Raw genomic sequence first — 23,366 nt, 5'->3', positions numbered from 1 at the left:
GGGCACGGGAGTCGCATAAAACCTAGATTAGCAGGTGGTAGCTCTTGGTTAGCGCACGCATGCGGCACCCGACATCCCGCATGGTCAGTGCTTATCAGCATCAACCACCCAGGATTGGGGGGCGCCGAGTATGCCTTACACCTAAGCCCCTGCACCGCGGCAAGGTGCCTACCATTCGCAGGAATTTGCGGGGACACCACGTACAGACATAGTAGCAGTCGGAGGCGTCTTTAAACTCGACAAAGAGATGCACCACTTCTTTGTCGAGTTTAAAGACGTCTTCCTTTCACGGGTCTTTTCCAAGAACCAGGCGTGGCAAACTACTTATCTTACCAAGGGATAGATATCTGATGCGCAAATTAAAACTTTACCAACAAAAGCAAAAACAAAAAATGTATATTTTAAATGAAACACCCAAAATTCATATTTTCGAAACATGCATGTATACTTTTTTATTTTTATTGAATTCTTATTATTGTTTCACAATAAATATTGTTAGTAATCGTAGTAGATAATTTTTTCATTCCCTTATATTCGGCTTAGATCTAAAAATTATGGAAACGAATACAAAATGGTTTTGAATAAAAGTACGAGTACAAAGTTTTTCAAATAAATTACGTCAGCTTTCCTTCTACCATAATTACTTTCAATATAAAAACACTCTAAAATTTCATTACATCAAAAATTAAGTTTTGAAATAAGTTTTAACAGCGTAAGTAATACTAATAAAGGTTGGCTTGTGTATATGTTTGTATATAAAATGGACAAATTATGAAGGACGCCGCACCTTTTAAAGGTTCCAAGCATATAGTTTAGTAATGCGCAGTATTTTTAAAGCAAATTATTTATTTTTTAGTGTTTTCATAAATATAATTACATAATGCCGTTGCGCTAAATTGTAAATATAACATTTTCGAGTTAAAAAAACTGGTTTGACTTTCTTGATATTTCGCATGTCAGGACGCAATAAGGACGCATTGTTGTTTTACAACAGAAAAATAATAAAACTTAGGGGAAGTTTTTAAACTAGGATATGTATATAAGTGTGTGTATATGTGCGTGAGCGCATAAGTGGTGTTTAGTTTCTTTACAAAATTTAATTAAATCAAAAAATTTTAAATTTTCAAAATTAAAAATGTTAATATGGAAAATAAACAAAAAGAAAATTAGTTTAAATAAATAATTAACTTAAAAAATAAACAAAAATTAATTAACCAAATTTAAACAAAACAATATAACCAAATAAAACAATTTTAAACAAATGAATAAATTAATGCACATTTTTAAAAAAATTTTAAATTTTTTAAGAAATCATAAGAATTAAAAAGAGTTTTATTAATAAACAAATGTAATAAAGTATTTTTTCTATTTTCTTAATTAATTTAATGTTTTTAAGAAATCAACAAAATGTTAATTAGCATTTAATTAAAAAAATGTTATTACTAAAAAATGTTAATTAATTTTTTTTTTTAAATCTAAAAAAATGTTGATTATAAAAAAATGTTAATTAATAAATTGGTTATAAATTTTCAATTAAGAAAATATGTGAAGAAAATAGTTAAACTTTTATTGAAGTTTTTCTTTTGTTATAAATTAATTTAATTGAAAAGTTTTAATAATAACATTTTATGTATTTAAATAATTTCATGAATAAAAAAAAAAAAATAGAATAAATACATATAAAGAAAATAGCTAAACTTTGATTTAAGTTTTTTTTTGTAAAATTAATTTAATTAAAAACATTTAGTAATTACATTTTTTTTATTTAAATTATTTTTTGATTTCTTAAAAAAATTAAACTAAAAAATGGAATCGTTATTAAGATTTTTTTTGGTTTCTTGAATTTTAATTAAGAATTTTTTAAATATTTTAATTAATTTTGTATTTCAGGATAGTTTGTTTGCTCAATTTTAATTAAAATTTTTAATTTATATTTTATAGTCACATATGTATATGTATATAAATTTCTTTTGATATTAAATTTTTTTCTTAGTTCAATTTAAAATTAGTCCTTAATTATTAAGTCCTTTTTTAAAGTAACATGAACAAATATTAAAAAAATTGTAAACTTGTTTTTTTTAATAAACACATGCTAATACAACGTTTTTTAATAAATTAGAAAATGACTAAGAAAGCAGAAAATCTACAACACCAACAAAATGTAACTGTCTTTCTAGCTTAACACAACAAACACAAATGTATTTTATTTATATTTATGCGTGACTCGCTTTTTAACATTTAGGCAACAAATTTACGAAATCTGTAAATACGCGCTGTAACATAGTGTATTTTACGTAAAATTTAAATTTTATAATCTCGTTTACTGAACGCAATCGTTTACAATGTCTGTCTGTATGTGTGTATGTCGTTTTTATACAGCTTGGCACTAATAGTTTTATATTGTTTTGTAATAATATTTTTTTTTAATTTTTTTTGTTAATAACTTTCGCTTACAGTTCGAACAAATTATATTTAACATTTTAATACTTGGTTTTAATAGTTTTTGTTTTTGGAATTTTTTTCTAGGCTTATTTTTTTTATTTTCATTAATTTTATTCTTTTTTAATGTAGTATAGAAAAATTGTTTAAAAATGCATCAAAAATTTTATATACCATATATGGGTGTGTGTATGTATGTGTGAGTGCGTAAAATTTGCTTATGTTTGAAAAATTTCGTACTAATGCAAGTATTTATTTAATTTGATTCGGAAAAACTTGCGTGTTTGCAGTGCAGCGCAGCCGTTGGTCTCCAGCTCAATTCGATAATTGTAAGTTTTGTTGTTTTTGCTTTTGTTTGCAGTCAATAGTTGGCGCTCATCAATATATACTATATACTAGATGTATGTATATATAATTGTATGTATGTTGCTATAAAAATGCATAAGAATTCAATTGCTTCAGTAGTATTAGGAGTTTCTAAACCGCTTCACTTGAAATTTCATTAATTGTGCTGTGCTAAATGTTGTTGCTGTTGCTATATTTAGGGCGCGGCAATGGTGATTATAGTTGCTTAATTGTTATTAAATGTTTTAATTTTTGGTGAGATTTTATTGTTTTTTAATTTATTTTAATTATTTCTTTAATTCGCTTGTTGCATTTGTTGTTATTCGCATTTGTAAAAGTATAAGAAAAACTATAAATTTTTGTTCATCAAATTTGTTTTGTTTTTTTCTACGCAATTATTGTTTGTTTGTATGTATATAATTAATTCCCTTTTTCTTTAGTTAATAATTTCGACATAATTTGCCGGAAACAGTCCATAAGTTCCATCGGGTCCAAGCCCTTGCCACCAGCCTTCATCGATCTGATCGATGTGTGTGATGATGTCGCCCGGATCGAAAGTAATTTCGGATTCGTCGGCTGTTGGATTAAAAAAAACGAAGCAAAATTAATACCAAATACTGGGTTATAATATATTTGAGAATTGAAATAACGAAGAATTACATCCATTTGAGCAGTTCTTTTCATTAGGCTGGCTCATGGTGCTAAAAAAGCGAGGAAACCCATAAAGGTAGATCTTACTGTCTGTCTGAAAGGACCACTTAAGAATACGCAATGGCCTCTAAATCCCAAGGAAATGGTGCCATAGAGAGGGAAAGCTTTCAAAGCCTTACAAGAGACCTTCCTCTCTGCAGCTATCGCGTTCAACAATATTTGGATTGGTCAAGCAAAACATTCAAATGGGCTTGAACTAAAAATGGTTCTCACTAAGAGTTAATTTAGTTAAGAACGGCCAGGCATGAGATTAGATTATTTTAGATTAGATAAATAAATGAGGATTGTACAGCGACCAAGTCTATTGCGCCGACAGACTGCTGTGCAGTCAATTAGCAGGTGTTCTGGAGTTCTATGTTCCATGTCGCAGAACCGGCAATTCGCACAAGAAGGTAGGACCATGTTATGTAAGTGCTTCTTGAGCTTGCAATGGCCAGTTTAGAAAGCAACAAGTAGCCTGAGTTTGTCCCTTGGGTGGTTGATTACGTATTTAAACTTTTTGATGTTTTAACTATTCATTAGCAACTTGGCATGGCACTTGCCATGAAGTTTTTGTCATTACCCCTCCCTACCCACTTCTACAACCTTGCGCAGCAGCTCCTTTATAATATGGGTACCAACCACAATGAACGATTCGTGTCCTACCATGTTGGTAGATGCTGAGGAACGGACGAGCTCATCGCCCAGTTCATATCCGGCTATACCTTTGTGACCGGCCACCCATAAGGTACATTCCTGCACCAATAGCGATTTGATCTGGTTTGCGGAGATCGCTTTTAGTGCCGCTTGACTGTCGCTAAGTATAACTATAGGTTCATTGCGATAGTTGCGTTGAAGGTTTATCTTTACGCACCGACTTATAGCAAGGACCTCTGTTTGGAATATGCTCGGAAAACTACTCCTGCACCAATTCCCTCCGACGCTTTCGAGCCGTCGGTATACCATTCGATTGTACTATACCTAAGCAGTAGCTCGAGAGCGGAATCGTTCCATTCAGCCTTACTATTGAGGGTTACCTTGAGCTTCTTAGTGAAGCTTACACTTTTGATAATACTGTCGCTTGGAAGGAGAGCCAGTGGTATTTTTCCACGCAAGTCCTTCATGCGCTGGGAAGAAATTACCTTACGTTCGACTTTGTATTAGTGTCGACAGATTGTACCTCTTCCAAGCATAAATAAAGGGATTATTTACACACCTGCTTGATAATCGTATAAAGCTCTTGCTTTCAGCCCAACATCGCCCAGTGACTCCTGACAAATAAAGTCATCTTCGTTAACCAAATCAGTCACTGCAAGCAAGGGAGTAAATGTAAACAAATTTAGGCACAAGCAATTAACTCAAACGTCAAGCGCTTACAATCGTTTCTGTCCAGAGCGCTGCTCAGACCATTCTTCACCGACTGCGGCTGTTGCACCGTCACCGACACCTTTGTGCGCACAACCTCCTCCTCCTCGAGCTCTTCACCCTCATCATCTTGATCTTGATAGACAGCCGTATCGGTCGCATTAGACGACGAAGTCTCTGGCGATTGCAGCGAATTCGATTTGCTGTGCGGCGAACGCTTTATGGTGGAATATTGCTCCTCATTTTCGGCAGCATAATCGTCAGCTGCCGAGGGCACATCATCATTATTGGCAATAGCGGTAATTTCTGGTTTGACAGGTTGTTCCTCTTCCAGAGCGTTTGTGGCCAATGCAGGCGCCACTGCGGCTGCCACAGCGCCGACGGTAACAGGTGCGATTGCCACCTGTGTTGGCGTTAGTGTGGATGTGTGCACGGTGACTGTGGCCGGTGAGGGCGCACGTTGTGTGCTGGTGTGCACAGCAGGTTGGTGCTGCTGCATTTGTTGTTGCTCATGTTGCAGTGGTTGTTGTGTGTTGTTAACGGCACCGACATCCTCGAATTTCGACAGCGCAACTTTACCGGGTGTAGGCGAGGGTTTGCGCGGCTCCGGTTCAGTGGCCTGTGGCTGATTGAAGGCGTTAATACGTTGCGCGATGGATGTGCGCGCAGGTTTGGCAGGTGGCGCGGTATTTAATCTGTGAAAGCAAAGATATACAGTAAATAAATAAAAGCTTTCTTCAAGTCTTTGAGGGAGAGAGATTACTTGGTTTGCAACTGGCCTTGACTGGTGTTTTGTGTGAAAATCGCTTTGGCGGCAATGACACGCGAACCGATGAGTTCACGCGCCTCTTGATTGCGCTGTTGACGCATGCGTTCTGCTTCAGTTATGCCGACATTGAAGTTACTGGCAACAGTCTTCTCGGGACTAAGTGGTTGCGGTGAACTGGAATGCACATAAAAAGAAAATTATGAACTCAAGAAGGAATATTGTTTCGTTGTGACCTACGTTTTGATCGGCACATGCGCCGGCTGCAGCTTAGACGTGCTAATCACTTTCTTCTCTCGCTCCAAATGCTCCTTCTCTTCGCGTGCGCGTTGTTCCTGCTCAAGCTTGAGCAGCTGCTGCCGCTTCGCTTCCTTCTCGGCCGCTAAGCGCCGTTTCTCCTCTTCCTCCTCCTTCTTCCAGAAGTCCTGCATCACACTGGGATTTAACTCCTTTGTCGGTATGACGCGTGTATAATTTGTGCCCACCGGAGTCTTCTGTTCATCCTGCACACCGCGCGGCTCTTTGAAACTGTACGTAGAGCTAACGGCACTCAATTTCTTCAGCAAACGCTCCACATCGATATCGTCTTCATTGCGTGCATTTATCGTTAAATGTGCGCCGGACAGCAACTTAGCAACATCGTGTATGTGATTGGCACAAGTGCCTTTCCGCAGCACTGGCGCGCCTTCCCCCTGCAAGCAATGCAACAAAAACAAAGAATGCGTTAATCAAAAAAGTAATGGAGCAACACGATCAAAGTGTTTATTCTCAATAAATCCAACCTCAAGTTTCGATAAGATATGGCAAAGGGAATAAATAAAACATTTATTGTAAAAGATAAGCTTATCGCCACGATGTCGGGCGTCATCGTTGTTTACAAAGTATTTCCATTATTATTAATAACTGAACCAATTATTCTTATGAGTGTTTTTTTTTACTTATCGGGAATTAAAAATTTTAAAATCTTGAATAAAATCACCAAAAGAAATTTGTTGCGCTTGGTTTTTCATAAGAAAGTAAAAATATTAAAGATTTATTTTTAAAAAATAACTAAAAACTATGTTTAAATATTACCCTTATATTAAAAAAAACATTCCAGACAACGGATTAAAAGGCGACCGAGCCCTCCGTTGTCGAGTTTACATAATCGGATCCATTTTGGGGGCAAATGAAAATTCGAGAGAGAAATCGGGAAGGGTAGGGGTTAAACTCCAAGTACGCCATTCACTGAGAGGGAGTCTGTGAATGGGTTACAGTGCGGGTCTGAAGTTATTTGCTTCCGTACCCAGTCGGCGTAATTAAAGAATAAGCTCTTCATGCCCCTAGGAGGCAGTTTCGCTCTGAGCAGATGACTGTAAAGGTGATTTCAACGAAGGCATCTTAGCAGAAACTGCTTGGAAATGAGTGCATTGTGCTTTTTAAATGAAAGACTGCATGCTTCAATATGCAGATGTTAAACGGCAGATAGCATGAGGCATCTTATTGTGCAATGAAACAAAATGCGGGTCCGTTCCGTTTTCTTAGACCTTACTGTCGTGTCTATTCTGTGCACAAGTACTACCGCATAGCGACTTCAGGTTTGTATTGCGGATCTATACTTTGGAAAAACAGCGCACAGACTCCCAAATGTAACACTTAAAATGTGTATGCCATCGACTGCGATGATAAGATACAGTTGATTAGTGCAGTTTGTAAATGTGGTTGCGAGAATGATAGACGAAATATCTGTTAATCTCCGAACCAATTGTTCAAACTGACCAATCAAAATCAACGTCTTGTTTGAAACTTTTTTACTTGAGAAGGATTCGGTACAATCATAATTAGGGTTATTCTTTTTTTGTATTAACAAATAACGCTCCCGAAGATGGATAATGCCTTCGTTGTGTTCTTAACGCTTTTATTACTAACCTGCCAATTGATGAGTAGAAACTTTTTCAAACCCGTCTTCGGATCTTCAATACGCACAAAAGCGTACATAATTTTGCCGCTATTCAGATCCTCGCACAGCTCCTCCACGCCACCTTCGCCACTGCCCACCACTTTCAGTTCATTCGTTTGCCCTTCGTAGCCGTAAAGTGACCTGCGGAAGAGCAAATTGCACATATTATTGAACACTAACATATACATATGTATGTGCGCATGTTTGTATACATTTTATGAAAAAACGTGTATTTGTAAGTATGGAAAAGCAGTGAAATAAAAATATAAAATTATCTTAAACGACTAAGCAAAGTGCACACTGGCAGGCAACCCCACTCAAAGGGCATAAAGGCATACAATCGCATTCACCAAGTTGACATTAATTGTGGCATAATTAAATTTTTGTGCAGCAACTCGAATGCAGTTAACACACGAGGCACTATGCATGTAGTACAGGAAGCTCAGCGTAGTAACTACTAATGAAAAATTGAGGGCACAGAAGGCATTAAAGTCGCTCAAAAAATGTGCATAGAAAATTTCAAATTCACAACTCAACAGTTAGGAGAGTTAATTAAAACTCGGCTGACTTTCACATGGCATACTATTATGGCAGAAATGCACATGCAATGTACATACATAGGTACATGTATGTATACGTACATGAATTTGTGTGAATGGTTACATAAAACATACGGTGTTATAAACGTACATATGTATGTATGTATTAACAAGTGCACAGTGTATTTCTAAACATATGAGCATACATACATACAGACATGTATACGGACGCTTTTACGAAACTCTATTCGTTAGTGAATTTACTGCTGTTGCAACTTGCAACATGGGGGTCATTTAGTAGTCATTGTCATAAGTAAACTTTTTTTTACTGTTTGCCAGAAAGTGCTAGTCAGTGATTTTTTCACACATTCCAAAAGAGATTCATATTGTGTTTGGGAGTGGAAACTTGCTGCAACATGAATATGTAAAAATTATTTGAAACTAGGTGACATCTGTTTCTATAGGAAAAAATTATTTTAATATAGAATTATTTAAATTTAAAAACTCTTATTTATTGTTTTTGATGTTATAATGCATATAAAAACACTTTAGCCAAATGTGCGGATTGTCTCTAATTGAACAGATGCACACACAATCATTTTAATTTACAACAAATTTTGTTTTATAGCTTCTATAGTGCACAAACGTCATGTTTAAAGTTAAAATATTGTTTAAAAAACAGTAAAGGAGTGTTCAGACTTTTTAAAATAACACAAAAACCTTGTAAGGATTTTACGAAAAAGTTATATTCAGAAAAAAAATGTAGTTATTTTTTATTAAAACAAGCTTAAGTTCCTGAAAAAATTTCTAACTTAAGTTTATAATTACTGACTTACGTGTTAGTGCTTTTGATTTTATTACAACTACCAGCTGCAATATCAAAATCAAGTAGAAATGAATGACTGTTTACAGCTTTTTACACCTTTCCGGTTTTCTTGCATATTTTTTAAAATATCTACATGTATATATACACCTGTATATAGCAAATATGCGCGTACAAGTATAGCTTGACTCATAACAATGCAATCACACATACAGTACAAACATATTTCCAGTATTTAAACAATTAAAGGTGTTCGTCACAAAGTAAATATTTATGCAACATTTAACAAAAGACAAGTGAAAGGCGTTGAAGCGCTGAAACTCTAAATTGGAACGTCATTTAATTACAAATTAAGTGAATGTCTAACGGTTTATTTAACTGTGATCGCATTTAAGAAAAGGGAAGTCTGGAAATACATATTGATCCAAATTTCTTGGCTCAAAATCGAAGTTGAAACTTTTCTGACTGTAGCAAAAGCAAAATCAAAAACAAAAATCACAAACTCACCAGTTAGTGCTGCTTTTGTCGTCGAGCACATCGTTCCAAGCGGCTACAATTTGTGCGCGATGCTTCTCAAAACTAATAGCCATACTACAGTTTTATAATATAAACGTCTGTCACCACAAACCAATAAACCTTACGACGTCGTTGACTTGCCACACAAATAACTTTGGCAGTTTTACGCGACTACAAGTATACGGCTAACGTTTGCTTTAGTTATTGCCCACTTCAATGCCGACGACCTTGAAAGACTACGCTTTTGGCACAGCGCCAAAGTATGCACCAACTCAACTGGACTCGCGTTTTTTTGTGACTACGTTGATTGCACCGCCTGCTAAACGACTTATGCTGCGTGTGTGGCTGTATGAATGAATGACAACCTGCCTGAGTTTTCCGAATTTCACACACTTTCCTTCTGCACCAACACCTGCATTTACACCTGCGTATGACCAAGGCATATACAACAGCACGTATTTATAAATGTGTTTACACGCGCGGAACACTTGCTTGCTCTTGCTTCACTTAGCAATTTTTTCCCTCAACTAATTTGACTTTGCAACTGATTTACGCACACGACGCACCCAAACCCTTTTTTCACAACGTTTTCACCAGATTATATGTTTGACGCCGCCACACACTAGACAATCATTAATTCCATGCAAGTGATTTTCTGTTACTGCGTGGGTGTCAATGTCTTCTTTTGCTTTGCTATCGCTGCTTCAGCCACTGCGCTGCTAATTCCACTAACAAAAATTCACATATTAACACGGTAAGCTGCCGTTGGTGCTGATGTTTTGCTGCCGATGCCGCTGCCACTGCTGCTAACTAGCGCTTCGGTGTTTTAGTGCTTTTAGAATTGATTTTTCTGCTCAGTGCACTGGAATTTTGTGTTTATTCAACGCAATGTTTACATCATTTTCGCAAAAACTTTAAAAGCTATGTATTAATAATACTGTTTACAATGTTTTTATATATTAATAAGCTTTTACAAATTATTTGCAAATTCTTTTCGCGAATTTAACATTTGTATATTGTGATTTTTGTTATTTACTGAGCGACAATTTACTGTCACTGCCACCGTCAACTCTGCTGCTGTTTTTAAAATTCCGATTGGGAGAATATCGAGAGCGACTCTGTGCACAAGAATTTCTGATTGGTTCGCAGGGTTGCTTAGAGGTTTACTTAAGTACATAATAAAGATGAAATTTTGCAACTATTTAGATTATTATTTCGCTTCTATGTTAATATACACATTTACGAGACTAAATTTATAACTTCAATTATAAAACTCTACGGCAGTAAACTCACATTTGTAAAACTTTATGTTTAGCGCCATCTAATGATCTCGTTTCTGAATGAAACTTTAGCAAAGACATAAGCCAATTTAAATGTTCATTACGAATGGAAATAAAGGAAAACCGACAATGACAACTGTCAAATCTGACTTGCACAAAGCAAACTCAACGTTGACAGCAGTTTGGTTGCATCCGATGGCCGCTCAATTGTAATGGCGCTGTTGCCTACATTCCATTCAAATTCCGCACATACCACTGGACAAACAAAGTAAAAGAAAAATACACTTTTGTAAAATCTATAGCAAAGCGCCAGCTACAGAAAAGTAACGCAAAGAAAGATTCATAGCCAAAGCGACGTTGTCGGTGACGGTGTCGGTGGTAATATACATACATATAGTATTTGCTAGTTTGCTACTCTGCTCGGCCGATCGTTGCAGACGATTTTCTCCACTCGCGCTGTTTGACAAATTGTGAAATTTGCGCTAGAAAAATCCAATAAAGTGTATTTTGTGGAAAATTGTGTACGAAGTGATTATCAAGTGAAATTTTTCGATGGTTTTTTCAAGCATTTATTGTTTTATTTAGCTGTTGTTTGTATGTACTTTATGTAGCGGCATCGACTTTGCAATCTGCTATTGCTCCGGTCGATAGGCCTGCCCGGTACTAGTTCGTTGTAGAGGGGGGGTAAAGTACACGCTGTGTACAATGAAATTTTTTTCAAATTGGCATTGGCGTCCGTATGTCCATGCAAACATATGTGTAGCTTTGTGTTTGTATAAATGAATGTGAATGTGTGTGCATTTGCTTATGTGTGCGGCGAAAAACGCGTCAAACAATAACAAAAATGCAGGCTGCTGCACTAATTTCGCCCATGCATTGCCTGTGCACCCCCTCCGCCAGCAAAAGTGCAATGCTTTTGTAATTCAGCTGCTCTGTGATATGTACATCTGTTCTGCTGCCAGTTAGTGTGAATACATAGTTTGAAAGCAGTAAATTTTTGAGGTAATTACGGCAATTGCATTTTATTGTTTTCATGTTTTCTAACAAAAGTATTTTCTCTTTCATTACAGGTAAATTGTATTAAACATTTTCATTTATGTTTTTATGCTGCAAATAAATTGTGAAAGAAATTGAAAAGGAGTTGTATAAAGAGCTGGAATTCGTAGGAACTTAATGTGCCGAATATTAAATTTACATACGTGTATGTGATTATACATATGTATGTATGTTTTCTATCTCATATATGTATTACTCAATGGCTAACGACAATCCACCTCAACTAAATAGTTTGGATATGACAGCAATTGTTTGCCGGATGTAAACGGAAGGGATTGAGATTTACATCCGGCCAAGGTCTGTCAGGTGGCAAAACTTTGCGAAACAATTTTATGGTGCTACAACAATAATAACTATTTAAATGTAAATGATTAAATATACATACATATGTATATGTAAATTTGAATCATGGTATCATTAAACAGACAAGTTGCAATTATTGATCGGTACTCGGCAGTCGGCTATTACCGGTACAAAGCAATATTTACTAATATAAAAAAGGACTATAAACAACATTCACTGAAACAGTTATATGAAAAATGTGTATGCTATAAACACAACAATATATTATTAGTTAAGTGTATTGTTTTAAACTGAAATTTGAGATATAAATACTATGTGCTTCTAACCTGAGTACTAAGTTTAGTTATAAAGATCGTTTTATGTAACCTATGCTTAAGTCTATTAGTGATTTTAAGGCTAAATGAGCTCACTATATTACAGTAAAACGAAAACACGATTGAATTAAAAGGGTCTGTTTGTATGCGTTATACTCGTAACACAAAAACAACTAATAAGTTTGATAAATGCCCTTTTTTATAAATGCCAATACTTTTTTGTAACTAAAATGCCATATATACATATGTACATACCTTTACTGGTGACTTAGCTACGATTTTTAATGTAAAATTTGGAGGTTATGTGTAATAAAGGATTTTAAGTGCAATGACTGAATAGTTATAACTGAAGAAAATAATTTACTTTTTATGGTTATGTTTATATAATTAATAAAAATATGTCGTTCATAATTTTTTGCAGTTTGAGTGAATCTTTGAGTGATTATTAACTTAGAAATTCTTTACATCTCATTACACTATTTCAAATATAATATTAAAAAGTGAAAAGAAAAAAATTTAAAGCGTATTCAAATTACAAAATTGTCATATTAGGTTAGTATAAGCTAAATTATTCGCTTAATTGTTGATTTTTTAAGATTATTAAAATTAAATTAAAATACTTTTTTCTATAATTTGTATGATAATAAAGCCGATCCATTGATAATTTTTTAATTAGTTAACTTATTTTATACTGTTAAAAAAAACATTCATGTTAAAATATGATATTAAAATCGCTGAAATTGAATTTGAATTATGAGACTTCTTGCATTTTTTTAACATAAAAAATATAATTAGAAGAGCTCTTACTAAAGAATATTAATAATATTTCATGACAGAATTATTTTTAAATCTAAAGTTTCACTACAAACTATTGTATCTATCGACAAAAATGTGAATATGTAATTATTTACTTTATATTGTATTAATTTTTGAGTTACATATGTTTACTTAATTCCAACTCTGGAATGTTTTCTGCAACTAATAAGTTTATCGATTAAGTAATGTTATCAAAACCATCTGGGTAGCACTTAGCGAGTATATTTTAATAACTATGTATGTATGACTACCAGAATATGTGTGTGTCTATTTGTATATACATACATATAGGTATGAATATTTGTATGTATTACATTCTTTCACACTAATTATTTATAACTTTAGATAATTCCAATATTTATCACATTATCAAAGCACTTATAGTTATTATTGAGTAAGCAAAGAAACAGATGATAACAAAGTATATATTTATTGTTGTTGTTTTAATAGCATAGAATTTACAACAAATAGAACGTTGCTAGGGTCATGATTCTTGTGTAGAAGTACGTTAGGATATACCCCTTTTTAATGTAAACATATAGAGACATATACATGCAGTACATAATCCTAAACATAATTTTAAATTTCGCATATACAATTTTTATAAGCAATTTTTTCAACTATTTAATTTTTCCATATATGTGTATTTGTATGTAAATATGTAGCCTTATTGTAATCAATATTGGTTAATACTTACATATTTCAACCTTCCATACCGCTTCCATTCAAACAAAATGTCCGAAAATTATCCCAAATGCGATCGCTTGCGGCGGGCTTCGTGAAGCTTTGTTCAACACCACTAATACGAGCTGAAGCAACGTTCCAAAATAAGTATTTACGGGTATAACTATGTATTTACTACCTACATATACATATATGTATATGTATATACATACATTGTGTGTGTATATATTGCGTGGTCTGCTTTGTCAAGCTGCTGTCCAAGACAAAGAATTAAGCTTCCAGCAAGAAAAGCAGTAACTATATTTACTACTTGGCACACATATACTTATCTACGGCTACAAAATTTTATGTACTTGTATGTATGTATACACATGTATATACATACATAAATGTTATTTTCAAGTGCCATATGGCGCTGACACACCAATGTTATTTTGTTGTTGTTTTGCTTACTTTTGGTAAACTGATCTTTAGTTTTTGCTCGAAGCTGGATTCTCGACTTCCCAACTGTTACTTTTGGCAACTCATCCTGCCGGTTGTTCGTCATTTTTGGCGATTGAACAAAAGTTGAGGCTTTATTTCTTTTTGCAGATCGAATTCTTCAACTCATTTTTGCACTTTGCTTTATTATCGTCTTTCGATGATGCATACATATGTATACTTGTATTAATATACAGTCATGGTGAAAATGACTGACACCAATAGCAGTTAAATCATTTGTCCAATAAAGTTCAAACAAGAAAAAACGTTAACTTCGACTGCACCGAAGCTGTAATACCCTTCACAGCCATATTTCTTATAGCAATTATACATAAGTAGGTACATATAACTACATCTAAAAAGGAAAGCGGTCATCGGCTTGCATTCAAATTTTACGAAAATCTTTATATTAATTTCGATCGGTCAATTTGAATGGCAGCTATGTAGATATGTACATATGTATAAGGTATGGTTTTGACAATTTAATGTATCAATACTCAGTGACATCTACTTTCTTATTAGACTAATCTTTTTCTTTATTCACGAATTCCAATTGCATTAAACGCAACCAGTCTTCCATGAAGCATTCACCGCTCACGTCTTTTCAGATCTTTTAAAATGAATCCAAAATAAGTAAAATTTCCTCTAGACCCTGAGAAACAGTAAACTATTCTCTTTTTATGCTTTACTGGTCCGATGCTCGGGAGTACAAATCAAATTACTCAAGCACTTATGCATATTAGCATTCCCTTTCTCCCTCTCTCTTTCTCTCACCCCTTACTCCTACTTTCTCTTACTACTTTCCGATCCAAAGTGGAATAGATCGCCGAAACACCCTTTGGCCAATTAATAACAGTTAAAATCCTATTAAATTCCGGTTTTGTAGATCAGTCTTTCGTGGAAATCGTGGTATTTTTTTTTTGAATTGTGCAATCTTGTTGAAGGTATTCTTATTTTTTGAACTTTTGTTATATACATATGTACATTTTGAAATCAATATATTGAGGATTGTAATTGGAAAGAAGAGTTGTAGTGCTGTCCACAACAAAAACTTATTAGTTCATTGTCTTAATTAACGGGTGGGTCAAAATGAGTTTACGTTCGTCGAAATTTTGATAGAGATCAATCATTTTAAGAACTCTTATTTCTCAAAAAACTTCAAATTTTCTGAAACCATCAACTTAAAAAGTCCCTCAGGTTAAAGATCCCGCTTTTTATCTTGTAGCTGCAACTAAAATTCTGTTGCTTTTTAAAGGCAGGATCATTCGCCTAACCTCAACTATTACCGGTATTAAAGTACTAAGGCTCCAGGTATACCCAATAAAAATCTCTAAGCGTTATACAGTTTGCAACATCACAAATCTGTTACGCTTATTCTTTATATTTCGTCCATGAAAAATGGCCTTCAAGCTTTTAAAGCATTTAAGGAGATTCATAAATGAGGGAAACTTGTAAAATAGTATTAAGATGTTGTTATTTTTATACCCTGAACATAGTAAATTAAGTTTGCCACCACGTTTGTAACACCCAAACGGAAACGTCGGAGTATATATGTATGTAAACTCAGCTTGACGAGCTAAATCGATTTAGCCATGGCCGTCTGTTTGGCCGTAGAGGGAGGGAGTGCGAAAAATTGAGCGACTAGGTGTCTGATTTGAATTTTTTTCTTTGAAATTTTACACATGTCTGTTTCTTCCCAAGGATTGGCTCATGTCATAAAATCGGAGCTCCATATCATAAAAACTGACCGATAAAATTCAAGTCTTTAAAACGAAGACGTCCATGAAATTTAGTATATAATATTATCCAAAGTAACGCTGCAATCTCCGAACTTATTATAAAGATCTAACCGTTATAAAAAATAGCTGTATACCTTTTTATGACATAAAGAATGCATCTATAAAGGGTATAATGACTTCGGGGCATACTTTTTTTTCGGGATCTACTTTATTCCAAACGAGCACTAGCACGCTGAAAAATATTTACCTATAAAAATATAACAACAACAACAATACGCTTAAAACCACATCTTTTCCAATTACTTATCGTTAATTTTCTCTTATTCTTTCAGCTGTTGGCATCACCATCACCATCACCAACACCGCCTACAACCCTTTCACCATTTTTCTTGGTCGCGTTTGCACTCAAACTCGTCTCTAGAGACATAACCGTTACTTCGCGAAATAGACATCAACGCTGCTTTGTTTTCGTTTAAACTTTTTAATTTATTATCGATTTTGATTTTATAGAGCTCAGAAAGGCGGGTGCTGCGCTGCAAATGTTTTCGAGAGCATATTTGTATGTTTGTGCGTGTATGTGTGAGGCGTTCACTTCCCGCGCGTCGTGAAGCGAGGAACCACCTTGCGAAATTTCGCACAGCTGTTGCTGTCAATGTTGTTTGTGTTGTTGTCGCCATTCTTGTTGCCAATAGCTTTGTTGATTTCGTACGCGCATTTTATACTTATTTGTGTCTGTCTGTGTTTGGACGTGCACATTTATTTTCACCGCGCTTGGTTGCGCAGACAACACGTCGTCGTTGTTGGCGCAGCTGTCTCGGCTATCTTTGACTTTTGATTTGCCATATATGATTATTATAACGACAAAAACAACAGCAGGCTGAGCGAAATTGTCAACGTATCGCTGGGGTGGCGCGTCTCTGCTGCGTGCAAATACTCAACGCTCTAACAAAAGCGCGCACACATTCATACATATGTACATATGTCCGTCGATATCGCTCGCAAATATACAAATCAACGAAGCACCTTTCCTTCGTCATCTACGCCCTTACTCCGCCTACAACTACGCGCAACGTCCGCGTCACTGCCCGCGCAGCCGCTGCATACGCCGTCGCGTTCTCTGACGCTTCGCGTCGTGACGTGTTTCGTTTGCCGCGTTGCCGCGACTGCGTTCGCCGGTTTTTCATTTTGCAAATTTTTACCTTGCGTTTAAATTATTTACGCGCGCCTTATTTTGCCCGTCTTGTTTTTGGTTACGCATACGCGCATCTTTAGCGCTTGTCAGTAGCGTTTGGCAAGCGCGTTGAATTCGTTGCAATTTTGTGATTTTTTTGCTTTGCTTCGCGTGCAGTCGTTGTGTGTGTGCGTAGAAAGAGTCGCACATTCAAATGCAAACCCATTAAAAGTGAAACTCAAAAATTGCGCAAATTTTTCAAATATTTTTATATTAATTTTCGAATATTTAATGTTTTGCAGTGTCTCTCTAGTGTGTTCGTGTGTATGGTTTATGAAGTGTAGCCCATTTGTATAACAAAATAAATTATTGTTCGCATGTTAACATATTGCAAAGAAATTGAGAAAATTATTAAAGAACTTGCATCTAAAGTGCAAACAGTGTATAAAGAATTCCCAAAGCTAAAATTGAACGCCGTTTTGTTGCCCGCATCGAAGTAGTTGACATTGAAAGAAAAGGCGCTTCTCCAACATGGAAACTGCATTGGATGTACTGTCACGTGCTGCCACAATGGTGCAGGATAATGCGAACGGTGAGTGCCTTTTTATTTAAATTAATTTATTTATTCTGTATTCGAAAGGAATTTCACTAACAATTTTACTCGTGCTCCAGTTCAAATAAATCAACTTAAGGGTTATATAACTTTTTCTTCGGCAATACGGAATTGTCCGTTTCCATTGTTTACTTTTCAAGAATTCCCACATCCTATTTGACTTGTTAAATTCGCTTCATATTTAGGATAGTAATACGAGTTATCATTAATTTTATTTACCGTAATCTTATATAAACTTAAAGACGCGGACCTCTAAGTTTCACCGCGAACATATCGCTATAATACAAATAAAAGGTTTAGTGAAGCTTAGAGAGTGAAAATTAAGAAAACATATGAAAAAATTGCAATAAGCTGACGCAATTTATCAAAAATAATTTTGGAAACTGAAGTAACTCTCTTCTACGGAGCTCACACATAGCAAGTCAAGCTATTATTTGTAGAAAACTAAACAAAATCCTCCAAAATCGCATGATGAATATACATACATATGGTGATATACATACACATAGCATATGAAAAGGCAAAAAGTAGACCTATAAAAGTTTTATATGTAATGACAAGCGATTTTACTTATCGGCCTTAGGATGAAAAGTTTGAAAAAGAGCCTCTGTACGGAGAACTCTTCATGCCGTAAAGTGATTACATACTATAGTTTAGCCTTTCAAAATAATCTCAACAAGGTACTCTTACTGAAACAAAGAACGCATGCAAACTGGGTTTTTTATCTCACCATTCAGTCAGGTGGTGTTAACTCCTCTTTCGTGTGCAACAGCTGCTCCTAATATCCACAAGTAGAGCAGGAGTTCAGATTCGCTGTTATCACATATGAAACTATTTTACGATTGCAAAAACGGTGAGTAAAACAGCTATTCCAACTAGAGTCTGTTCTCATATTCTCATCAAATACGCCTATGACAAAATAGAAGGAACATTATCAACTCAAAATTATGACATACTATATATATGTATATGTATTTCACTAAGCTTGTCCTAACTGAGGATTGATATTATTCGAAAGCGGAAGATTATGCCTACAAGCAGGGAATCGTATTAAGGTTTAACGGCTAGTCGTAGGTTTTTTTGTAATAAATATGCGTTGCTTTTATTCGAAAAGTGGATATTATTCCTCCCCACATCAAATGAGCTTTAGTTTCATATCAGCTCTCTATTCTTAACAGTAATTTAATCATTTCAAAAGACACAGTAATTTCAGGGCTTTGCTTATTCTTGTTGAAATTTACATAGTCCTCGAATGATAAGGTTCAATATACTTCTTGGCGAGAATTATTAAAATTACCTTTTCGATCGATAATACCTCAGTTGCCATTACAAATTATTAGTCGAAGAAACTGATCTATCCTTTAAATAACGTACGTCTATATCGGCGAACAAGACATCTCTCTAGCGACAGATCTGAAAAAAGATGATGAACTTTAATGATTTTATATTTACGGCAACCTCCATCTCATAAGGAAAAGCCAATTTTTTCCGACATATAAATTACACGTAAATCTTACTTTCTCATTATAAAAATTTCAAATTTGTCTGAGCTTATAGTCTCTTTGACCCACAGTAGGTTTTTATGACAAATACGCTTTTGTATCATTTTCAGCATAACTCTTTCTGAAGACCACACAAGTAGCCAGACATGATGCATAACCATAGCCACTACCTAGCAATTAAGTCATGCGTTTATTTATACTTGTGTATATAACTTTTGTTAATTTTTCGTGAAACGTACAACTTGACTTCCTGGAAAAGTGTAAATCCAAATTTTCCACATATTTATGTTTCGTCACAACGACGATAAATAGCCGAAAAAACGGAAATGCGAAAGTGGATAACGACCACGGGCCAATGTGCTAATGTGAACCCACTGCCACAGGCAATTAAATATAACAACAAATGCAGTAAAACCAGCTAAGCGAAGCAGCGCCGGGTCAGACGATTGCAATTATGAAAAAACATAAAAAAAAATAAATAATAGAAACATTGGTTAAAACAACACTGTCATGCGTGAATTCCACTTATGTGATTAAATGTATGTAGTTTGAGGCACAAATTGCGGTAAAGAAATACCAAAAAGAAAATGCAGAAGGGTTATAAAATTAAAATAGTGTTAAATACCTATGGTGTATATAAACTAAAGTCCCAAAGTACTGAGTCATTTTACAGCTTGTTCTTAACCGTAAATAGTAACTTCCCGATTTTCTTACACTTATAATTGAATTCTACATGCTCTTCATTGCAAAGTATGTTCATTTTGGGTTCTATTCCGAAACTTTGAATCTATAAGACATCTTATATTATTATGTTTATGCATGAAAAGCCACGAAAAATTATAATATTATCATTATTTTTCAAAAAAACAAAAATACATAGAAATAGCATGCTCCCTTAAAACTCGTTTAGTATCAGTGAATGATATGACTCTGTTCGTTCCTCTACCCTGAAAACGATAACTTGAGTAAAGAGTTAGGAATCTTAATAAAACTTGATACATGTGCTCCTGGTACCTGGCCCTTTGAAAAGGTTAGTACTGCAGATGGGCGAAATCGGGTAAATGCCACGCACATAAAATGCTGTTATTCAAAGCGTAAAAAAACTATATTTGAAACTAAACGAAACTAAAGAAATTGAGGTAAGGGGCGTGACCCCGCCCTATAATAGGTCTCATGAACCTATTTTGCAAACCACCAAATCCAAGTCATTGAATGTCCTCGCTGAGGAGAAGTCTTTTTAAGAGAGCCTCATATAGTGTGATCAGATGATTATCACACCCACTCCATATAACTGTAATGTCGAAGACGACCACAAGTATGATTTCTCTCTAAATAAATACGTTAGAATTAAAATTATCAGTAAAGAGGGTACGGAAAGGTTGCTTAGAAATCGGTGTAAATAACGGACAATGAGCTTGGATCCACACTATCCCATGTCTCAGGAACTACTCGACCAATTTCAACCAAATTTGGTGCTGACCTTTATTTCGATATATTTCTCTTAAGAAGTATATGAAAAGATATATAAACCTTCTTTATGTTATTCTTTTGATTCTTTCACTTTACAGCGTTTAAGTCAGAGCGAAATAATTCAAAGTTTATAATTCAATATAGAATTTAAAATTAAATTGTTTTCTTTTTATGGAAGTATATCCCCGAATTGAAATGAGCAAATGAGCAAAAAACTGAAAGACTTCTCCAATTCTCGAAACAACGGTTAAAGTCAATTTCCGGAATAGTCTTCAATGATCTTAGCGATTCACTATTATGGTATTTGGCTCAACACAGTTCCCTGGAGCAGTCGTTAGAGCTTGCTGAATAGCCAGAAGTCACACGGATTTAGATCAGGGGAATAAGGTGTTTGTTCACAACGTGAAAAAACTCACGAAGAATCAATGCAGTATGCGAAGGTGCATTATCATTATTCAAAAAAAAAGAGTTGTCAGCACATAATTCCGGCCTCTTTTTACGAAGAGCTTCACGCAAACGACGCATAACACTAAAATATAGGGTGATTTTTTAAGAGCTTGATAACTTTTTTTTAAAAAAAAACGCATAAAATTTGCAAAATCTCATCGGTTCTTTATTTGAAACGTTAGATTGGTTCATGACATTTACTTTTTGAAGATAATTTCATTTAAATGTTGACCGCGGCTGCGTCTTAGGTGGTCCATTCGGAAAGTCCAATTTTGGGCAACTTTTTCGAGCATTTCGGCCGGAATAGCCCGAATTTCTTCGGAAATGTTGTCTTCCAAAGCTGGAATAGTTGCTGGCTTATTTCTGTAGACTTTAGACTTGACGTAGCCCCACAAAAAATAGTCTAAAGGCGTTAAATCGCATGATCTTGGTGGCCAACTTACGGGTCCATTTCTTGAGATGAATTGTTGTCCGAAGTTTTCCCTCAAAATGGCCATAGAATCGCGAGCTGTGTGGCATGTAGCGCCATCTTGTTGAAACCACATGTCAACCAAGTTCAGTTCTTCCATTTTTGGCAACAAAAAGTTTGTTAGCATCGAACGATAGCGATCGCCATTCACCGTAACGTTGCGTCCAACAGCATCTTTGATAAAATACGGTCCAATGATTCCACCAGCGTACAAACCACACCAAACAGTGCATTTTTCGGGATGCATGGGCAGTTCTTGAACGGCTTCTGGTTGCTCTTCACCCCAAATGCGGCAATTTTGCTTATTTACGTAGCCATTCAACCAGAAATGAGCCTCAACGCTGAACAAAACACGCGCGCGAAACACATTTCGAACCGAACACTGATTTTGGTAATAAAATTCAATGATTTGCAAGCGTTGCTCGTTAGTAAGTCTATTCATGATGAAATGTCAAAGCATACTGAGCATCTTTCTCTTTGACACCATGTCTGAAATCCCACGTGATCTGTCAAATACTAATGCATGAAAATCCTAACCTCAAAAAAATCACCCGTTAGTATTCCTTCTTGACTTTCCTTGTTTGGCCGATCGAGAGGAATCCGGAGTGCACCACAGCTTGATAATCGAAGAAAACTGCCAACATAACCTTGATTTTCGACTTGGTCCTGGAGACCCGGACACTGTAGATTTTTTCTTCTACAATTCATGACGCATTTAGCACTAATTGAGCCCGAAGGTGCCTCTTACCTATCTACCCCATCACCGAGTTGAAAAAATTATTTATTTCAGTATTAAAAAGGCGCAAAAACTAAGCGAATACAGAGAGAAAAACATAAAACATCGTGTCCATATGTTTTCTTGAATTATTGAAATATAATTTAATTAGAATATTCTACTCGCCCACCTTTTACGCACACAAGTATTAATTTAAGCAATTATATAAAATGATTCTGTGTAATTTTTCACATTTCTCCGAAGCAAAAGAAATTCCATTTGTCTTTCAACCAAAGCCATAACTTTTTAATTACCAACTATATGGCATGTACGCACTTTTTTTATGTGAAAAAATAGAATAAAAAAATATGTATGTATGTTCAAAAGTTTGAACATTCCAATTGTTCACATTTTTAACAATTTAATACATCATTGCGGTCAGTCGACGTCGAAAGCAAGAACAATTGTTATCGCCAAGAAGCAAAGTGGGTAAAACACACAACGATACAAAAGCAAAGCAAAACGAAGAAAATAACAAACAATCGCGCATTCCAACAGTTCTGACACTCAAAAATGTTTCAAAAACGAACAAAATTCTTAAAAAAACTAACACGACTGAAAATATGTGCGCTATATGAAGTTTGGCATATATGCATGTGTGTTTGTGTATGCGCGCTTACCGCAAAAATTTTATTTTAGTAAACCGTAAAAATTTTGCAAAAACAAAAACCGCCAATTGAAATAAACAGCGACAGTTTTGCAACTACTAAACCCTTAGTGACAGTTTGATGGCCACTGCAATGTTCGGCATTATTTAGGACTGCAATTGTTTAAGCGAGCTTCCTCGCGCGAGCAAACATTTAACGGCGGCCGAGAAAGCATTTC

At 35.1% G+C, this 23,366-nt stretch overlaps 2 protein-coding genes across 3 annotated transcripts in view; both read right to left on the bottom strand.

Moving 5' to 3' along the window:
- The window catches only part of LOC105224278 (dual specificity protein phosphatase 15), a 227,321-nt gene that overhangs the window by 176,791 nt on the left and 27,164 nt on the right, over positions 1 to 23,366 (bottom strand). The gene's annotated exons all lie outside the window — the stretch shown is intronic.
- LOC105224276 (drebrin-like protein) lies at positions 421 to 10,473 on the bottom strand. The gene is made up of 7 exons (XM_011202312.4): positions 9,414 to 10,473; positions 7,514 to 7,685; positions 5,846 to 6,297; positions 5,603 to 5,782; positions 4,852 to 5,534; positions 4,691 to 4,783; positions 421 to 3,360 (listed from the first exon to the last, which is right to left on the bottom strand). Exons 1-7 carry the CDS (start codon positions 9,494 to 9,496, stop codon positions 3,221 to 3,223), a joined length of 1,803 nt encoding a protein of 600 aa, XP_011200614.2. The 5' UTR covers positions 9,497 to 10,473; the 3' UTR covers positions 421 to 3,220.

This window comes from Bactrocera dorsalis, chromosome 5, assembly GCF_023373825.1.
Source record: "Bactrocera dorsalis isolate Fly_Bdor chromosome 5, ASM2337382v1, whole genome shotgun sequence".
Classification (NCBI taxonomy): domain Eukaryota; kingdom Metazoa; phylum Arthropoda; class Insecta; order Diptera; family Tephritidae; genus Bactrocera; species Bactrocera dorsalis.
Note: the sequence above shows the minus strand (reverse complement) of the source record. Positions and strands in the feature narration are given on the sequence as shown.

Bases quoted from the DNA above. Each gene is read 5' to 3' on its own strand.
- LOC105224276 (XM_011202312.4), bottom strand. From the start codon at position 9,496: ATGGCTATTAGTTTTGAGAAGCATCGCGCACAAATTGTAGCCGCTTGG. The intron at 4,784-4,851 runs GTAAGCGCTTGA...CCTTGCTTGCAG, and splicing joins CGCTCTGGACAGAAACGATT to TGACTGATTTGGTTAACGAA. The intron at 3,361-4,690 runs GTGTGTAAATAA...TTAATCCAACAG, and splicing joins TTTATACGATTATCAAGCAG to CCGACGAATCCGAAATTACT.